This window comes from Oncorhynchus keta, chromosome 1 (assembly GCF_023373465.1).
Source record: "Oncorhynchus keta strain PuntledgeMale-10-30-2019 chromosome 1, Oket_V2, whole genome shotgun sequence".
Taxonomy (NCBI): domain Eukaryota; kingdom Metazoa; phylum Chordata; class Actinopteri; order Salmoniformes; family Salmonidae; genus Oncorhynchus; species Oncorhynchus keta.
The window spans coordinates 98,568,914-98,583,706 of NC_068421.1; the positions used below are offsets into that span (position 1 = coordinate 98,568,914).

A 14,793-nucleotide genomic window follows, 5' to 3' on the forward strand; every position below is an offset into this window, starting at 1 on the left:
CACTCACTCACACTCACACTCACACACACACTGGACAAACACACACACATACACACACACACACACACACACACACACACTGGACAAACACACACTCACACACTCTCACACACACTCACTCACACTCACTCACACACACTCACACACACTCACACATCCACAATCTGTCATTCTTCAACCTAATGGCAGCCCTGCCACTTGGTTTGCTATAAACCTGAAGGATGGGACTGGAGAAATGTAACCAATCCTGAGATGGGACCGTCTATGAGAGCCAATGAGAGCAGCATCTCAAACCGATATCAGATGCAAACAACACTGTTCAACTGGGTCTAATTATTGTCTCTGTCTAAAACAGTAAAGCCACTGGTCATACAGAGATGTGTTGATTGGTTGACTGGAGGAGTACAACGTAGTGTTGATTGGGTGGCTGGAGGAGTATAGAGATGTGTTGATTGGGTGGCTGGAGGAGTATAGAGATGTGTTGATTGGGTGGCTGGAGGAGTATAGAGATGTGTTGATTGGGTGGCTGGAGGAGTATAGAGATGTGTTGATTGGGTGGCTGGAGGAGTATAGAGATGTGTTGATTGGGTGGCTGGAGGAGTATAGAGATGTGTTGATTGGGTGGCTGGAGGAGTATAGAGATGTGTTGATTGGGTGACTGGAGGAGTATAGAGATGTGTTGATTGGGTGGCTGGAGGAGTATAGAGATGTGTTGATTGGGTGGCTGGAGGAGTATAGAGATGTGTTGATTGGGTGGCTGGAGGAGTATAGAGATGTGTTGATTGGGTGGCTGGAGGAGTATAGAGATGTGTTGATTGGGTGACTGGAGGAGTATAGAGATGTGTTGATTGGGTGGCTGGAGGAGTATAGAGATGTGTTGATTGGGTGGCTGGAGGAGTATAGAGATGTGTTGATTGGGTGGCTGGAGGAGTATAGAGATGTGTTGATTGGGTGGCTGGAGGAGTATAGAGATGTGTTGATTGGGTGGCTGGAGGAGTATAGAGATGTGTTGATTGGGTGGCTGGAGGAGTATAGAGATGTGTTGATTGGGTGGCTGGAGGAGTATAGAGATGTGTTGATTGGGTGGCTGGAGGACTATAGAGATGTGTTGATTGGGTGGCTGGAGGAGTATAGAGATGTGTTGATTGGGTGGCTGGAGGAGTTGATTGGTTGACTAGAGAGATGTGTTGATTGGGTGGCTGGAGGAGTATAGAGATGTGTTGATTGGGTGACTGGAGGAGTATAGAGATGTGTTGATTGGGTGGCTGGAGGAGTATAGAGATGTGTTGATTGGTTGGCTGGAGGAGTATAGAGATGTGTTGATTGGTTGGCTGGAGGAGTATAGAGATGTGTTGATTGGTTGGCTGGAGGAGTATAGAGATGTGTTGATTGGTTGGCTAGAGGAGTACAACGTAGAGCTGTATGTTTCCCTGTCTTTTAACACCTGTCCTCTTCTTCTCTCAGGAGTCAAACCCTTTGAGTGTCTGACGTGCGGCGTAGCCTGGGCCGACGCCCGCTCTCTGAAGAGACACGTACGAACCCACACCGGCGAGCGCCCTTACGTGTGCCCCGAGTGCCAGGAAGCCCACATCGATGCCCGCTCCCTACGGAAGCACATGACCAAGTACCACGGCGACCTCCTGCCGGGGAAGATCATGCTGGAGAAAGATACGCTACAGTTTCACAACCAGGGTACTCAGGTGGAACACGCCGTCTCCATCCTGGAGTCTGATCTCCCCCCCGAGCTCCGGCCCGTCCAGGCGCCGCCGGCCGAGGAGATCGAGACGGTGCTGATCACGGAGGAGACGGTGGAGGCGGTGGAAGCCGTTCAGGGTGACGGGGTCGCGACCTTGTCAGACCAGAGTATCATGCAGGTGGTGAACTATGTGCTGTCCCAGCAAAGTGTGCTGCATGGGGGGGTGAAGATGGAGGGAGATGAAGGGCAGGAGGTTATACAGACCGTGGAGCAGCAGGAGGGAGATGGAGGGCAGGAGGTTATGCAGACCGTGGAGCAGCAGGAGGGAGATGGAGGGCGGGAGGTTATGCAGACCGTGGAGCAGCAGGAGGTTATACAGACCGTGGAGCAGCAGGAGGTTATACAGACCATGGAGCAGCAGGAGGTTATGCAGACCGTGGAGCAGCAGGAGGTTATACAGACCATGGAGCAGCAGGAGGTTATACAGACCGTGGAGCAGCAGGAGGGAGATGGAGGGCAGGAGGTTATACAGACCGTGGAGCAGCAGGAGGGAGATGGAGGGCAGGAGGTTATGCAGACCGTGGAGCAGCAGGAGGTTATACAGACCATGGAGCAGCAGGAGGGAGATGGAGGGCAGGAGGTTATGCAGACCGTGGAGCAGCAGGAGGGAGATGGAGGGCAGGAGGTTATACAGACCGTGGAGCAGCAGGAGGTTATACAGACCATGGAGCAGCGGGAGGGAGATGGAGGGCAGGAGGTTATACAGACCATGGAGCAGCAGGAGGTTATACAGACCGTGGAGCAGCAGGAGGTTATGCAGACCGTAGAGCAGCAGGAGGGAGATGGAGGGCAGGAGGTTATACAGACCGTGGAGCAGCAGGAGGTTATACAGACCGTGGAGCAGCAGGAGGTTATACAGACCATGGAGCAGCAGGAGGTTATACAGACCATGGAGCAGCAGGAGGGAGATGGAGGGCAGGAGGTTATACAGACCATGGAGCAGCAGGAGGTTATACAGACCGTGCAGCAGCAGGAGGGAGATGGAGGGCAGGAGGTTATGCAGACCGTGGAGCAGCAGGAGGTTATACAGACCATGGAGCAGCAGGAGGTTATACAGACCGTGGAGCAGCAGGAGGTTATGCAGACCGTGGAGCAGCAGGAGGGGGATGGAGGGCAGGAGGTTATACAGACCGTGGAGCAGCAGGAGGGAGATGGAGCAGCAGGAGGTTATACAGACCGTGGAGGTGACTCACATGGCAGAGGTGGAGGGATGTGACAGACAGCACCTAGTAGACTGACTCAGTCACGAGGCCAGCGTTTCCCAAACTCGGTGCACATTTTGGTTTTTGCTCTTAACACCACACAGCTATTTAAAATGACCAACTCACCATGAAGCTTTGATCATTTGAATCAGCTGTGTCGTGCTAGACCAAAAGATAACACCCCCCCTTGGCACTTTGGTAACGGCCGTTTCCTGCAATCTGGAGCAACAAAAAAAGGCCTTGAATGATAAATAAAGTTTTAAAAAAGAACTTGTTTTCTTTATTTTAATTTAATTTTACGTAGTGGCGCTGCTAGTCCACAAGGTGGCACTGCGCCCCCTCTTCCATTCTTTGAGGAGAACCCTGTCGTGTCCCTGAATCAGCTGGTCAGGTCCGGTGACTAGGGCTATGTGGTTACTCTATCCTCTAGAGTACATTACTGTCGACCAGGGGCCCATAGGGCTCTGAGTGGGCCGCTATGTAAGGTGGGGGGGTAAGGGGCTAATCATAGGAGAAGTGAGTGGTAGACCTGCTTCCTCGACAGAGATGAGACAGTGTGGAGTAACAGGGCACCTGGGGTTCAGTAGGACACAAAGGAAAGTCATGTTTTTCTGTTATTGGACAGATTGAGGTCCTGCCTGGCTGTTTTTCGTCCTGTTGACCAAGCCCCTGCTCCTCCTCAACCCAGGGACCATCCTTCTCTCTACAGTGGGACAGGAAGTACCAAGTCGACTTTTATTTTGATTATGTACCATTGAATGAACTGAGGTTTTGACTTTTCTGTTCGATCTTGTGTATAAATGTGTAAATAACGACAATCATTAAAATATTCTGAATTAATAATCTTGGTTAATGTTATAAGAGCGTCTGCTAAATGACTTAAATGTTAAATGTTAATTTACTGCATTCATGAAGTTACCCGGCTGTTGAATCTCAGGAAAGATGTTTGTTTCATAGAATTCTAAAAGAATCCAGACTCACAGTTTCCTTCCTCGTGTAGTTAAACCTGCCTGATCTGCCAGCTCACGTTCTGTTTTAGGTCAATCTGGTTTCACAACACTTAGTATCTTCCTTGTGTTGGTTAGAGCTCTGTTGGGCTTTACAAATGACCTCAACTAACCTGTACCCATTGACTTGGTACCCGTGCCCCCTCTATATAGCCTCGTTATTGTCATGTCATTTTATAACTTTTTTTTTTTAAACTTTAGTTTATTTGGTAAATATTTTTTAAACTCTTATTTCTTGAACTGCATTGTGGGTTAAAGGCTTGTAAAAGTGAGCATTTCACGGTAAGGTCTACTACACCTGTTGTATTTTGCGCATTTGACAAATTCGATGTGATTTGTGAACCTCCCTTCCCGCTGGTCACAGGTTTTCCTTATTGAGTTGGTTACGGAGCTCTGTTGTGAAACCCTTCTGCCTAAAACTGAAACGTTATACTACCTATTGCTGCTCGTTAGGTTCATCTCTTCTGCTTTTCTCTCAAACACTGAGGACCACATAGTGTACACCGTACTGCCGAGAGGTTTACCAAACAAAATCATTCCATATGAATGATTTATTCTGCTTTAGATGGTCTTGTTTCGTCATCTGCTCTTTCTGAAACGTTCGTTTTGATTTTGTTTTGAGTCGTTTCTCTTCTTTTTTTTCCCCAATTGAGTGATTTGTTGACACTATAAACATCATCTACACACAAACTCCCCGACAGCATTTGGTAACTAGGCGGTATTTTATTTTTTGGTTTATATCAAAATAAGTACATTGCAATATATTTACAATACATTGTAGAAAAATAAGGAACAATAGATTAGACGGTACTGGTTTTCTGCTTTCGATGTTCCCGACGACAACAACAACAACAACAACAACATACCAGGGTCATGTTTCTCTAACATATCGATGATGTCCAGTTTTATGGCAACATTCCTCTGACCGTGTGTATTCGCACAACGACAACAATGACTTGTGAGAAGACCAGATTTATTCATTTTAATGAATACAAAATAAACTCCTTTTAACTGTTCCGTTCTGGCTTTTAACCACAAACTATTCTTAAATTCCTTTTTCTTTTATTTTTTTTTGTCAAATATTTACCTTTTTGGGAAAATACTTATCATGTAGCTTTTAGAAAATAACTGTGTGTGTGTGTGTGTGTGTGTGTGTGTGTGTGTGTGTGTGTGTGTGTGTATACAATAATCCCAATAGGTTTGGCCATCTATCAAGTTCAACAAATAGAAAAAGTTTTAGACACTGTGGTTCCAAAAAACAACAATCCATCAATTGTACAACTAACATCATTTACAATAGAGAAATATAGACCAGAAATGTTCTCAACAGACCCCCCCCCCACACACACACACACGATCCATAGACAGTACATAGGTGGCAGAACAAGCAGGCAATTAATGTGTTCCAAATGTTGCCCTATTCCCTATATAGTGCACTACCTCTGATCAGGGCTAGCACCCTATTCCCTATATATAGTGCACTACCTCTGATCAGGGCTAGCACCCTATTCCCTATATATAGTGCACTACCTCTGATCAGGGCTAGCACCCTATTCCCTATATAGTGCACTACCTCTGATCAGGGCTAGCACCCTATTCCCTATATATAGTGCACTACCTCTGATCAGGGCTAGCACCCTATTCCCTATATAGTGCACTACCTCTGACCAGGGCTAGCACCCTATTCCCTATATATAGTGCACTACCTCTGATCAGGGCTAGCACCCTATTCCCTATATAGTGCACTACCTCTGATCAGGGCTAGCACCCTATTCCCTATATAGTGCACTACCTCTGACCAGGGCTAGCACCCTATTCCCTATATATAGTGCACTACCTCTGATCAGGGCTAGCACCCTATTCCCTATATAGTGCACTACCTCTGATCAGGGCTAGCACCCTATTCCCTATATAGTGCACTACCTCTGATCAGGGCTAGCACCCTATTCCCTATATAGTGCACTACCTCTGATCAGGGCTGGCACCCTATTCCCTATATAGTGCACTACCCCTGACCAGGGCCCCCTGGTCGAGTAGTGCGTAGGGTGCACTTTGAGACACGACAATGGGAAAGGTGAACACCATCACAATCGGGTCACGTTTATTGGTAACCATCACAACATCAAGGGCTATGAGCATATCGAGTTTCTTGTTAGTTTCAGTTACTCGGTAATGATAAACGTAAATACTTCAGGTACCAACGGTTTGTGATAATGCATTATTTTGTCGTGCACGTAGAAATACATTAGGTACTTATAAACACGACGGCTAACACTAGGTTTCCTGGGCATCTCGGAGCGACGAGGGTTTAACACAGGCACAGTAGAAAACCAGTTCCAGCATGTTATTAACACTTCTCCCTGACAGGAAGTCAAAAAATATGTATCTTGGAAGTGTATACAATCAGGTCAAAACAGTGTTGTGAACTAAAAAATAACAGGTAACCATAACAGTATTGAGCAGCATAATACACTTGGACTTTTATAGGTTCTTTAAAGTTGTCACTGGTTACCACAGCCACAAAGTAAAAATGGCTATATCGTAAAATTCATGAAGTCTTAAGATTAGGCATAATGTCGGCAGTGGGTTTAGGTTTAAAATCAGATTTTTAGAAGATAAATGCTAGAAATAGGCAAAGGGTTCACCATAATTATGATTTGTTGGCTATGGTAACTAGTGATGACCGTAATTTACGTTTGAGCAGACGTTAATATAGGACTCCATTTTTACATTGTATTTAGCAGTGATTGGTGCAGTACCAGTGTGGCCACTAGATGCCGCCACTCGCCTGTTTTAATGTGAGGTTCTTCTTGGTTTACCCAAGTGAGTCAACAAACAGCAAGACAGAAAAACGGACATAAATACATGTCTTAACGTCAGGAAAAATCTTGGCTGTCTAGTGTCCTGCTCTATAACGCGCCTTGGATTCAATCTCAACCAAGGACAAACAAAACCCCTAAAAGTTTCCTCTCAAAGAGGAAACTTCCTCTCATGCTTTAACATTGGAATGGATAATGAACACTATAAAACAATATCAAACCAAATCACAAAAGCATTTCTTAAGTGCTTTGTCTCAAGAAATTTGATTTTAAAAAATAAAGAATATAGCTGTTTTCTCTTATCTAGCTGGCATGAAGGCTTTAAAAAAAATTTAAAAAAATAAGTGCATTTTTATTTGCATAGTATTTTTGCTATTTAGGATTATCTGAGCTTAGAACGTTAAAGCAGAGATGTCCTAGTCCTGTACTGTGATAGGAGAGTGGGTTGGTCAACAGGTGTATGACATATGAAGGGGGACTGAGCCAGGGGCTTCAATCCAAGGTGCACTGCTGTGAAGAGTACTGCACTCTACTTTTTAAAAGCTAATATATGCTTGAGCTGACATCTACAGCGTTTGTAAAAAAAAAAGCGATCTCTGTGAATGTCAGAGAAAATGGCCTTTTACAGACCTATTGTTGCAGTGCGCTTTAAAAAAAAATTCCCCCGACAACTCGAGAGACACACTCCGGCCAGAGTGTCTCTCTCTCTATTCACCCTCCTCTTTGATGCGCTGCTGCTTGTTGCGTCGGGAGTCCAGGTCGAAGGAGAAGTCGGACCAGTCGTCACGCGGAGGGAAGGAGATGGTCTGGCGCAGGGTGAAGCGCACGGCGTCGATGACCCGCTCGCCGCGGGCCTCGGAGGACCCTACGCTGACGGCGGAGGCCCCGCTGGAGGTACGCAGGATGTGGGGAGGAGGGGAGAACTCCATGCTCTGCCGGTGCTCCATGATGCCCTTCCAGATGACGTGCTGGAACTCCTGCGGGATCTTCAGCCGGGACAGGTCCTGTGGACGGGGATGACATCACACACTTAGCCTCTTTAGTCCTCTCTCTCGCTCAGGCAAGGCTCAGGCCCCCCAGACAGCACAACAACTCTGCACTGATAATTGGTGGCAACTCCTGCCGTGTTAGAATGAATGCCATCCGTCAGAAGACGATATACTCTAGTTCAGGTTTGAATACAAAAAATGGACAAGAGGCCTTCAGATAGAAATCAGATAGAAATAGATGAAGGTTCAGGCCCTTTTGAAGCCACCCGACCCGTCTCTCTGAGTCTGTCCACACAGATGCGGTGCGTGCGACAGGCAAGGCCTCACCTCCAAGTTATAGTTCTCGATCTGGTAGATGTTGGTCAGGCCCTGTGCTGTGAAGTAGTCCAGGCAGGCTGCGCAGCCCAGCCGCAGAAGAAAGCTGCAACGGGACACGGAGAAGGGAACAGGTTAGTAGTGAAAATACTACCTCAGCATTCTTGTAATAACTCTGTTATATCTAGTAAGTGAAGACAAAGGCCAACAGTAGAGAGATTTCTGTCAAAAATGGCCAACAGTAGAGAGATTTCTGTCAAAAATGGCCAACAGTAGAGAGATTTCTGTCAAAAATGGCCAACAGTAGAGAGATTTCTGTCAAAAATGGCCAACAGTAGAGAGATTTCTGTCAAAAATGGCCAACAGTAGAGAGATTTCTGTCAAAAATGGCCAGGCAGTAGAGAGATTTCTGTCAAAAATGGCCAACAGTAGAGAGATTTCTGTCAAAAATGGCCAACACAGATCTCTGTCAAAAATGGCCAACACTAGAGAGATTTCTGTCAAAAATGGCCAACAGTAGAGAGATTTCTGTCAAAAATGGCCAACAGTAGAGAGATTTCTGTCAAAAATGGCCAACAGTAGAGAGATTTATGTCAAAAATGGCCAACAGTAGAGAGATTTCTGTCAAAAATGGCCAACAGTAGAGAGATTTCTGTCAAAAATGGCCAACAGTAGAGAGATTTCTGTCAAAAATGGCCAACAGTAGAGAGATTTCTGTCAAAAATGGCCAACAGTAGAGAGATTTCTGTCAAAACTGGCCAACACTAGAGATCTCTGTCAAAAATGGCCAACACTAGAGAGATCAAAAATGGCCAACAGTAGAGAGATTTCTGTCAAAAATGGCCAACAGTAGAGAGATTTCTGTCAAAAATGGCCAACAGTAGAGAGATTTCTGTCAAAAATGGCCAACAGTAGAGAGATTTCTGTCAAAAATGGCCAACAGTAGAGAGATTTCTGTCAAAAATGGCCAACAGTAGAGAGATTTCTGTCAAAAATGGCCAACAGTAGAGAGATTTCTGTCAAAAATGGCCAACAGTAGAGAGATTTCTGTCAAAAATGGCCAACAGTAGAGAGATTTCTGTCAAAAATGGCCAACAGTAGAGAGATTTCTGTCGGTTACGGGCACTAGAAAGTGAGCAAAGTACAGCGGTTCAGTTTATTTTATATAAACTATCGCTAGGTGACGCTACAGAGCCGTGTTGCAATCGTTCTGTAAATATTGCGGCTCGTCCGGACTTTATAGTGCCCACAACGGTCCAGACGCATCAACAGACGCGTGGTTATCAGTGGTGGCTGGTGCCACTTTAAAATCGGAAGGACGAGCTCATAGTAATGGCTGGAATGAATGGAATTGGCATCAAATATCTCAAATAGAGATACTATCAGTCATTACTATGAGCCGTCCTTCCTTCACCAGCCTCCACTGGTGGTTGTTTAGCTAGGTACCTGGAGATGCTGCTGTCCATGGGGTAGGGAGGCGGGGGGGTGCAGTGGGAGCTGGGCACCATGGGTAACTGGGGCTGCAGGATGTGGGCGGGGCTCAGGGTCGACATGTCAGCGTTCATAGCCATGTGGCCCATCATCGGAGTCACTACAGAATAAAACAGACCACTGTGAGCGTTTCTTAAAAGGACAATTTGATGTTTTTAATTATTATTATTATTATTATTTTAATGTTAATGAATTTGAGATTATCTCCAGCAGCATACCGGTGTTTTACATATGATGTCCATTAAGACCAGCTACAGTGAGCATCACTATAGAAACAGTCTTCTGTGAATGGTACTTCTGTGAAGGGGGGTGTCTCAACAGGGTGGTTCCTCAATAGATAGTAGTGGAGGGGGTCTCAACAGGGTGGTTCCTCAATAGATAGTAGTGGGGGGGTCTCAACAGGGTGGTTCCTCAATAGATAGTAGTGGGGGGGTGTCTCAACAGGGTGGTTCCTCAATAGATAGTAGTGGGGTAGGGGGGGGTCTCAACAGGGTGGTTCCTCAATAGATAGTAGTGGGGGGGTCTCAACAGGGTGGTTCCTCAATAGATAGTGGTGGGAGGGGGTCTCAACAGGGTGGTTCCTCAATAGATAGTAGTGGGAGGGGGGTCTCAACAGGGTGGTTCCTCAATAGATAGTAGTGGGAGGGGGGTCTCAACAGGGTGGTTCCTCAATAGATAGTAGTGGGAGGGGGGTCTCAACAGGGTGGTTCCTCAATAGATAGTGGTGGGAGGGGGGTCTCAACAGGGTGGTTCCTCAATAGATAGTAGTGGGGGGGTCTCAACAGGGTGGTTCCTCAATAGATAGTAGTGGGAGGGGGGGTCTCAACAGGGTGGTTCCTCAATAGATAGTGGTGGGAGGGGGGGTCTCAACAGGGTGGTTCCTCAATAGATAGTAGTGGGAGGGGGGTCTCAACAGGGTGGTTCCTCAATAGATAGTAGTGGGAGGGGGGGTCTCAACAGGGTGGTTCCTCAATAGATAGTAGTGGGAGGGGGTGTCTCAACAGGGTGGTTCCTCAATAGATAGTAGTGGGAGGGGGGTCTCAACAGGGTGGTTCCTCAATAGATAGTGGTGGGAGGGGGGTCTCAACAGGGTGGTTCCTCAATAGATAGTAGTGGGGGGTCTCAACAGGGTGGTTCCTCAATAGATAGTAGTGGGGGGGTGTCTCAACAGGGTGGTTCCTCAATAGATAGTAGTGGGAGGGGGGTCTCAACAGGGTGGTTCCTCAATAGATAGTAGTGGGAGGGGGTCTCAACAGGGTGGTTCCTCAATAGATAGTAGTGGGAGGGGGGGTCTCAACAGGGTGGTTCCTCAATAGATAGTAGTGGGGGGTCTCAACAGGGTGGTTCCTCAATAGATAGTAGTGGGGGGGGTCTCAACAGGGTGGTTCCTCAATAGATAGTAGTGGGGGGGGTCTCAACAGGGTGGTTCCTCAATAGATAGTAGTGGGGGGGGGTCTCAACAGGGTGGTTCCTCAATAGATAGTAGTGGGGGGGGTCTCAACAGGGTGGTTCCTCAATAGATAGTAGTGGGAGGGGGTGTCTCAACAGGGTGGTTCCTCAATAGATAGTAGTGGGAGGGGGGTGTCTCAACAGGGTGGTTCCTCAATAGATAGTAGTGGGAGGGGGGTCTCAACAGGGTGGTTCCTCAATAGATAGTGGTGGGAGGGGGGTCTCAACAGGGTGGTTCCTCAATAGATAGTAGTGGGAGGGGGGTGTCTCAACAGGGTGGTTCCTCAATAGATAGTAGTGGGGGGGTGTCTCAACAGGGTGGTTCCTCAATAGATAGTGGTGGGAGGGGGGTCTCAACAGGGTGGTTCCTCAATAGATAGTGGTGGGAGGGGGGTCTCAACAGGGTGGTTCCTCAATAGATAGTAGTGGGAGGGGGGGGTCTCAACAGGGTGGTTCCTCAATAGATAGTAGTGGGAGGGGGGTCTCAACAGGGTGGTTCCTCAATAGATAGTGGTGGGAGGGGGTGTCTCAACAGGGTGGTTCCTCAATAGATAGTAGTGGGAGGGGGGTCTCAACAGGGTGGTTCCTCAATAGATAGTGGTGGGAGGGGGGGTCTCAACAGGGTGGTTCCTCAATAGATAGTAGTGGGAGGGGGGGGGGGTCTCAACAGGGTGGTTCCTCAATAGATAGTAGTGGGAGGGGGGGGGGGGGTCTCAACAGGGTGGTTCCTCAATAGATAGTAGTGGGGGGTCTCAACAGGGTGGTTCCTCAATAGATAGTAGTGGGGGGGTGTCTCAACAGGGTGGTTCCTCAATAGATAGTAGTGGGGGGGTCTCAACAGGGTGGTTCCTCAATAGATAGTAGTGGGGGGGGTCTCAACAGGGTGGTTCCTCAATAGATAGTAGTGGGGGGGGGTCTCAACAGGGTGGTTCCTCAATAGATAGTAGTGGGGGGGGTCTCAACAGGGTGGTTCCTCAATAGATAGTAGTGGGAGGGGGTGTCTCAACAGGGTGGTTCCTCAATAGATAGTAGTGGGGGGGGTCTCAACAGGGTGGTTCCTCAATAGATAGTAGTGGGAGGGGGTCTCAACAGGGTGGTTCCTCAATAGATAGTAGTGGGGGGGTCTCAACAGGGTGGTTCCTCAATAGATAGTGGTGGGAGGGGGGTCTCAACAGGGTGGTTCCTCAATAGATAGTAGTGGGAGGGGGTCTCAACAGGGTGGTTCCTCAATAGATAGTAGTGGGAGGGGGGTCTCAACAGGGTGGTTCCTCAATAGATAGTAGTGGGAGGGGGGCATCTCAACAGGGTGGTTCCTCAATAGATAGTAGTGGGAGGGGGGTCTCAACAGGGTGGTTCCTCAATAGATAGTAGTGGGGGGGGGGTCTCAACAGGGTGGTTCCTCAATAGATAGTAGTGGGGGGGGTCTCAACAGGGTGGTTCCTCAATAGATAGTAGTGGGGGGTCTCAACAGGGTGGTTCCTCAATAGATAGTAGTGGGAGGGGGGTCTCAACAGGGTGGTTCCTCAATAGATAGTGGTGGGAGGGGGGTCTCAACAGGGTGGTTCCTCAATAGATAGTAGTGGGGGGCATCTCAACAGGGTGGTTCCTCAATAGATAGTAGTGGGAGGGGGTCTCAACAGGGTGGTTCCTCAATAGATAGTAGTGGGGGGGGTCTCAACAGGGTGGTTCCTCAATAGATAGTAGTGGGAGGGGGGTCTCAACAGGGTGGTTCCTCAATAGATAGTGGTGGGAGGGGGTCTCAACAGGGTGGTTCCTCAATAGATAGTAGTGGGGGGCATCTCAACCGGGTGGTTCCTCAATAGATAGTAGTGGGGGGTCTCAACAGGGTGGTTCCTCAATAGATAGTAGTGGGGGGGTCTCAACAGGGTGGTTCCTCAATAGATAGTGGTGGGAGGGGGGTCTCAACAGGGTGGTTCCTCAATAGATAGTAGGGGGGGGTCTCAACAGGGTGGTTCCTCAATAGATAGTAGTGGGGGGTCTCAACAGGGTGGTTCCTCAATAGATAGTAGTGGGAGGGGGGCATCTCAACAGGGTGGTTCCTCAATAGATAGTAGTGGGGGGGGGCATCTCAACAGGGTGGTTCCTCAATAGATAGTAGTGGGGGGTCTCAACAGGGTGGTTCCTCAATAGATAGTAGTGGGAGGGGGGTCTCAACAGGGTGGTTCCTCAATAGATAGTAGTGGGGGGGGGGTCTCAACAGGGTGGTTCCTCAATAGATAGTAGTGGGGGGGGTCTCAACAGGGTGGTTCCTCAATAGATAGTAGTGGGAGGGGGGTCTCAACAGGGTGGTTCCTCAATAGATAGTAGTGGGGGGTCTCAACAGGGTGGTTCCTCAATAGATAGTAGTGGGGGGGGTCTCAACAGGGTGGTTCCTCAATAGATAGTAGTGGGGGGGGTGTCTCAACAGGGTGGTTCCTCAATAGATAGTAGTGGGGGGGTCTCAACAGGGTGGTTCCTCAATAGATAGTAGTGGGGGGGGGGTCTCAACAGGGTGGTTCCTCAATAGATAGTGGTGGGGGGGGGGTCTCAACAGGGTGGTTCCTCAATAGATAGTAGTGGGGGGTCTCAACAGGGTGGTTCCTCAATAGATAGTGGTGGGAGGGGGGTCTCAACAGGGTGGTTCCTCAATAGATAGTAGTGGGGGGTCTCAACAGGGTGGTTCCTCAATAGATAGTGGTGGGAGGGGGTCTCAACAGGGTGGTTCCTCAATAGATAGTAGTGGGGGGTCTCAACAGGGTGGTTCCTCAATAGATAGTGGTGGGGGGGGTCTCAACAGGGTGGTTCCTCAATAGATAGTGGTGGGAGGGGGGTCTCAACAGGGTGGTTCCTCAATAGATAGTAGTGGGGGGGGTCTCAACAGGGTGGTTCCTCAATAGATAGTGGTGGGAGGGGGTCTCAACAGGGTGGTTCCTCAATAGATAGTAGTGGGAGGGGGTCTCAACAGGGTGGTTCCTCAATAGATAGTGGTGGGAGGGGGTGTCTCAACAGGGTGGTTCCTCAATAGATAGTAGTGGGGGGTCTCAACAGGGTGGTTCCTCAATAGATAGTGGTGGGAGGGGGGTGTCTCAACAGGGTGGTTCCTCAATAGATAGTAGTGGGAGGGGGGTCTCAACAGGGTGGTTCCTCAATAGATAGTGGTGGGAGGGGGGGGTGTCTCAACAGGGTGGTTCCTCAATAGATAGTAGTGGGGGGTCTCAACAGGGTGGTTCCTCAATAGATAGTGGTGGGAGGGGGTCTCGACAGGGTGGTTCCTCAATAGATAGTAGTGGGGGGGGAGGGGGGTCTCAACAGGGTGGTTCCTCAATAGATAGTAGTGGGAGGGGGGAGGTGTCCCAACAGGGTGGTTCCTCAATAGATAGTAGTGGGAGGGGGGGGGGGGTGTCTCAACAGGGTGGTTCCTCAATAGATAGTAGTGGGGGGTCTCAACAGGGTGGTTCCTCAATAGATAGTAGTGGGAGGGGGGTGTCTCAACAGGGTGGTTCCTCAATAAAAGATCCTCCATCTGGCCAGAAACTCGTTGCAGGTTTTTATTCCTCCCTCATAGAGGAGTGGAGGAACATGGAGGAAGAGGACCTGCAGGCCCCCAGAGAGGAGAGGAGAGGAGGAAGAGGGTCCCACAGGGATCACATTCACCTATGGGAGGAAGCGTTCTGACAGAGGCCCCTACACACCTCTCTCAGCGCCCCGCGTGCCCAGACAGGTACCGCTACCCTGCCTGTCCCGCTTGACGCGTGTCACATGATC

The 14,793-nt window shown here is 48.6% G+C and overlaps 2 protein-coding genes across 51 annotated transcripts in view; one reads left to right on the forward strand and one right to left on the reverse strand.

Moving 5' to 3' along the window:
* LOC118380368 (zinc finger and BTB domain-containing protein 11-like) overlaps window positions 1-3,801 on the forward strand; it is a 36,413-nt gene extending 32,612 nt beyond the window's left edge. The window contains 1 exon segment of the mRNA XM_052525839.1: window positions 1,465-3,801. Coding sequence (XP_052381799.1) covers window positions 1,465-2,972 — 1,508 coding nt within the window. The 3' untranslated portion in view covers window positions 2,973-3,801.
* An 867-nt stretch (window positions 3,802-4,668) lies between these two features.
* The window catches only part of LOC118380369 (tumor protein 63-like), a 195,757-nt gene continuing 185,632 nt past the window's right edge, over window positions 4,669-14,793 (reverse strand). Inside the window, exons 12-17 of one of the 50 annotated variants that reach the window (XR_008068796.1) lie at window positions 9,535-9,679; window positions 8,101-8,194; window positions 5,932-7,788; window positions 5,627-5,671; window positions 5,539-5,583; window positions 4,669-5,495 (exon numbers count right to left, since the gene is read on the reverse strand). Coding sequence is in view for 1 of the 50 variants with exons in the window: in XM_052468686.1 (XP_052324646.1) it covers window positions 7,492-7,788; window positions 8,101-8,194; window positions 9,535-9,679 (536 nt within the window). In the remaining 49 variants the exon portion in view is untranslated. Of the gene's footprint in view, window positions 7,789-8,100; window positions 8,195-9,534; window positions 9,680-14,793 lie in introns of all 50 variants that reach the window. The other 49 variants (XR_008068799.1, XR_008068801.1, XR_008068798.1 and 46 more) reach the window with 49 other exon arrangements.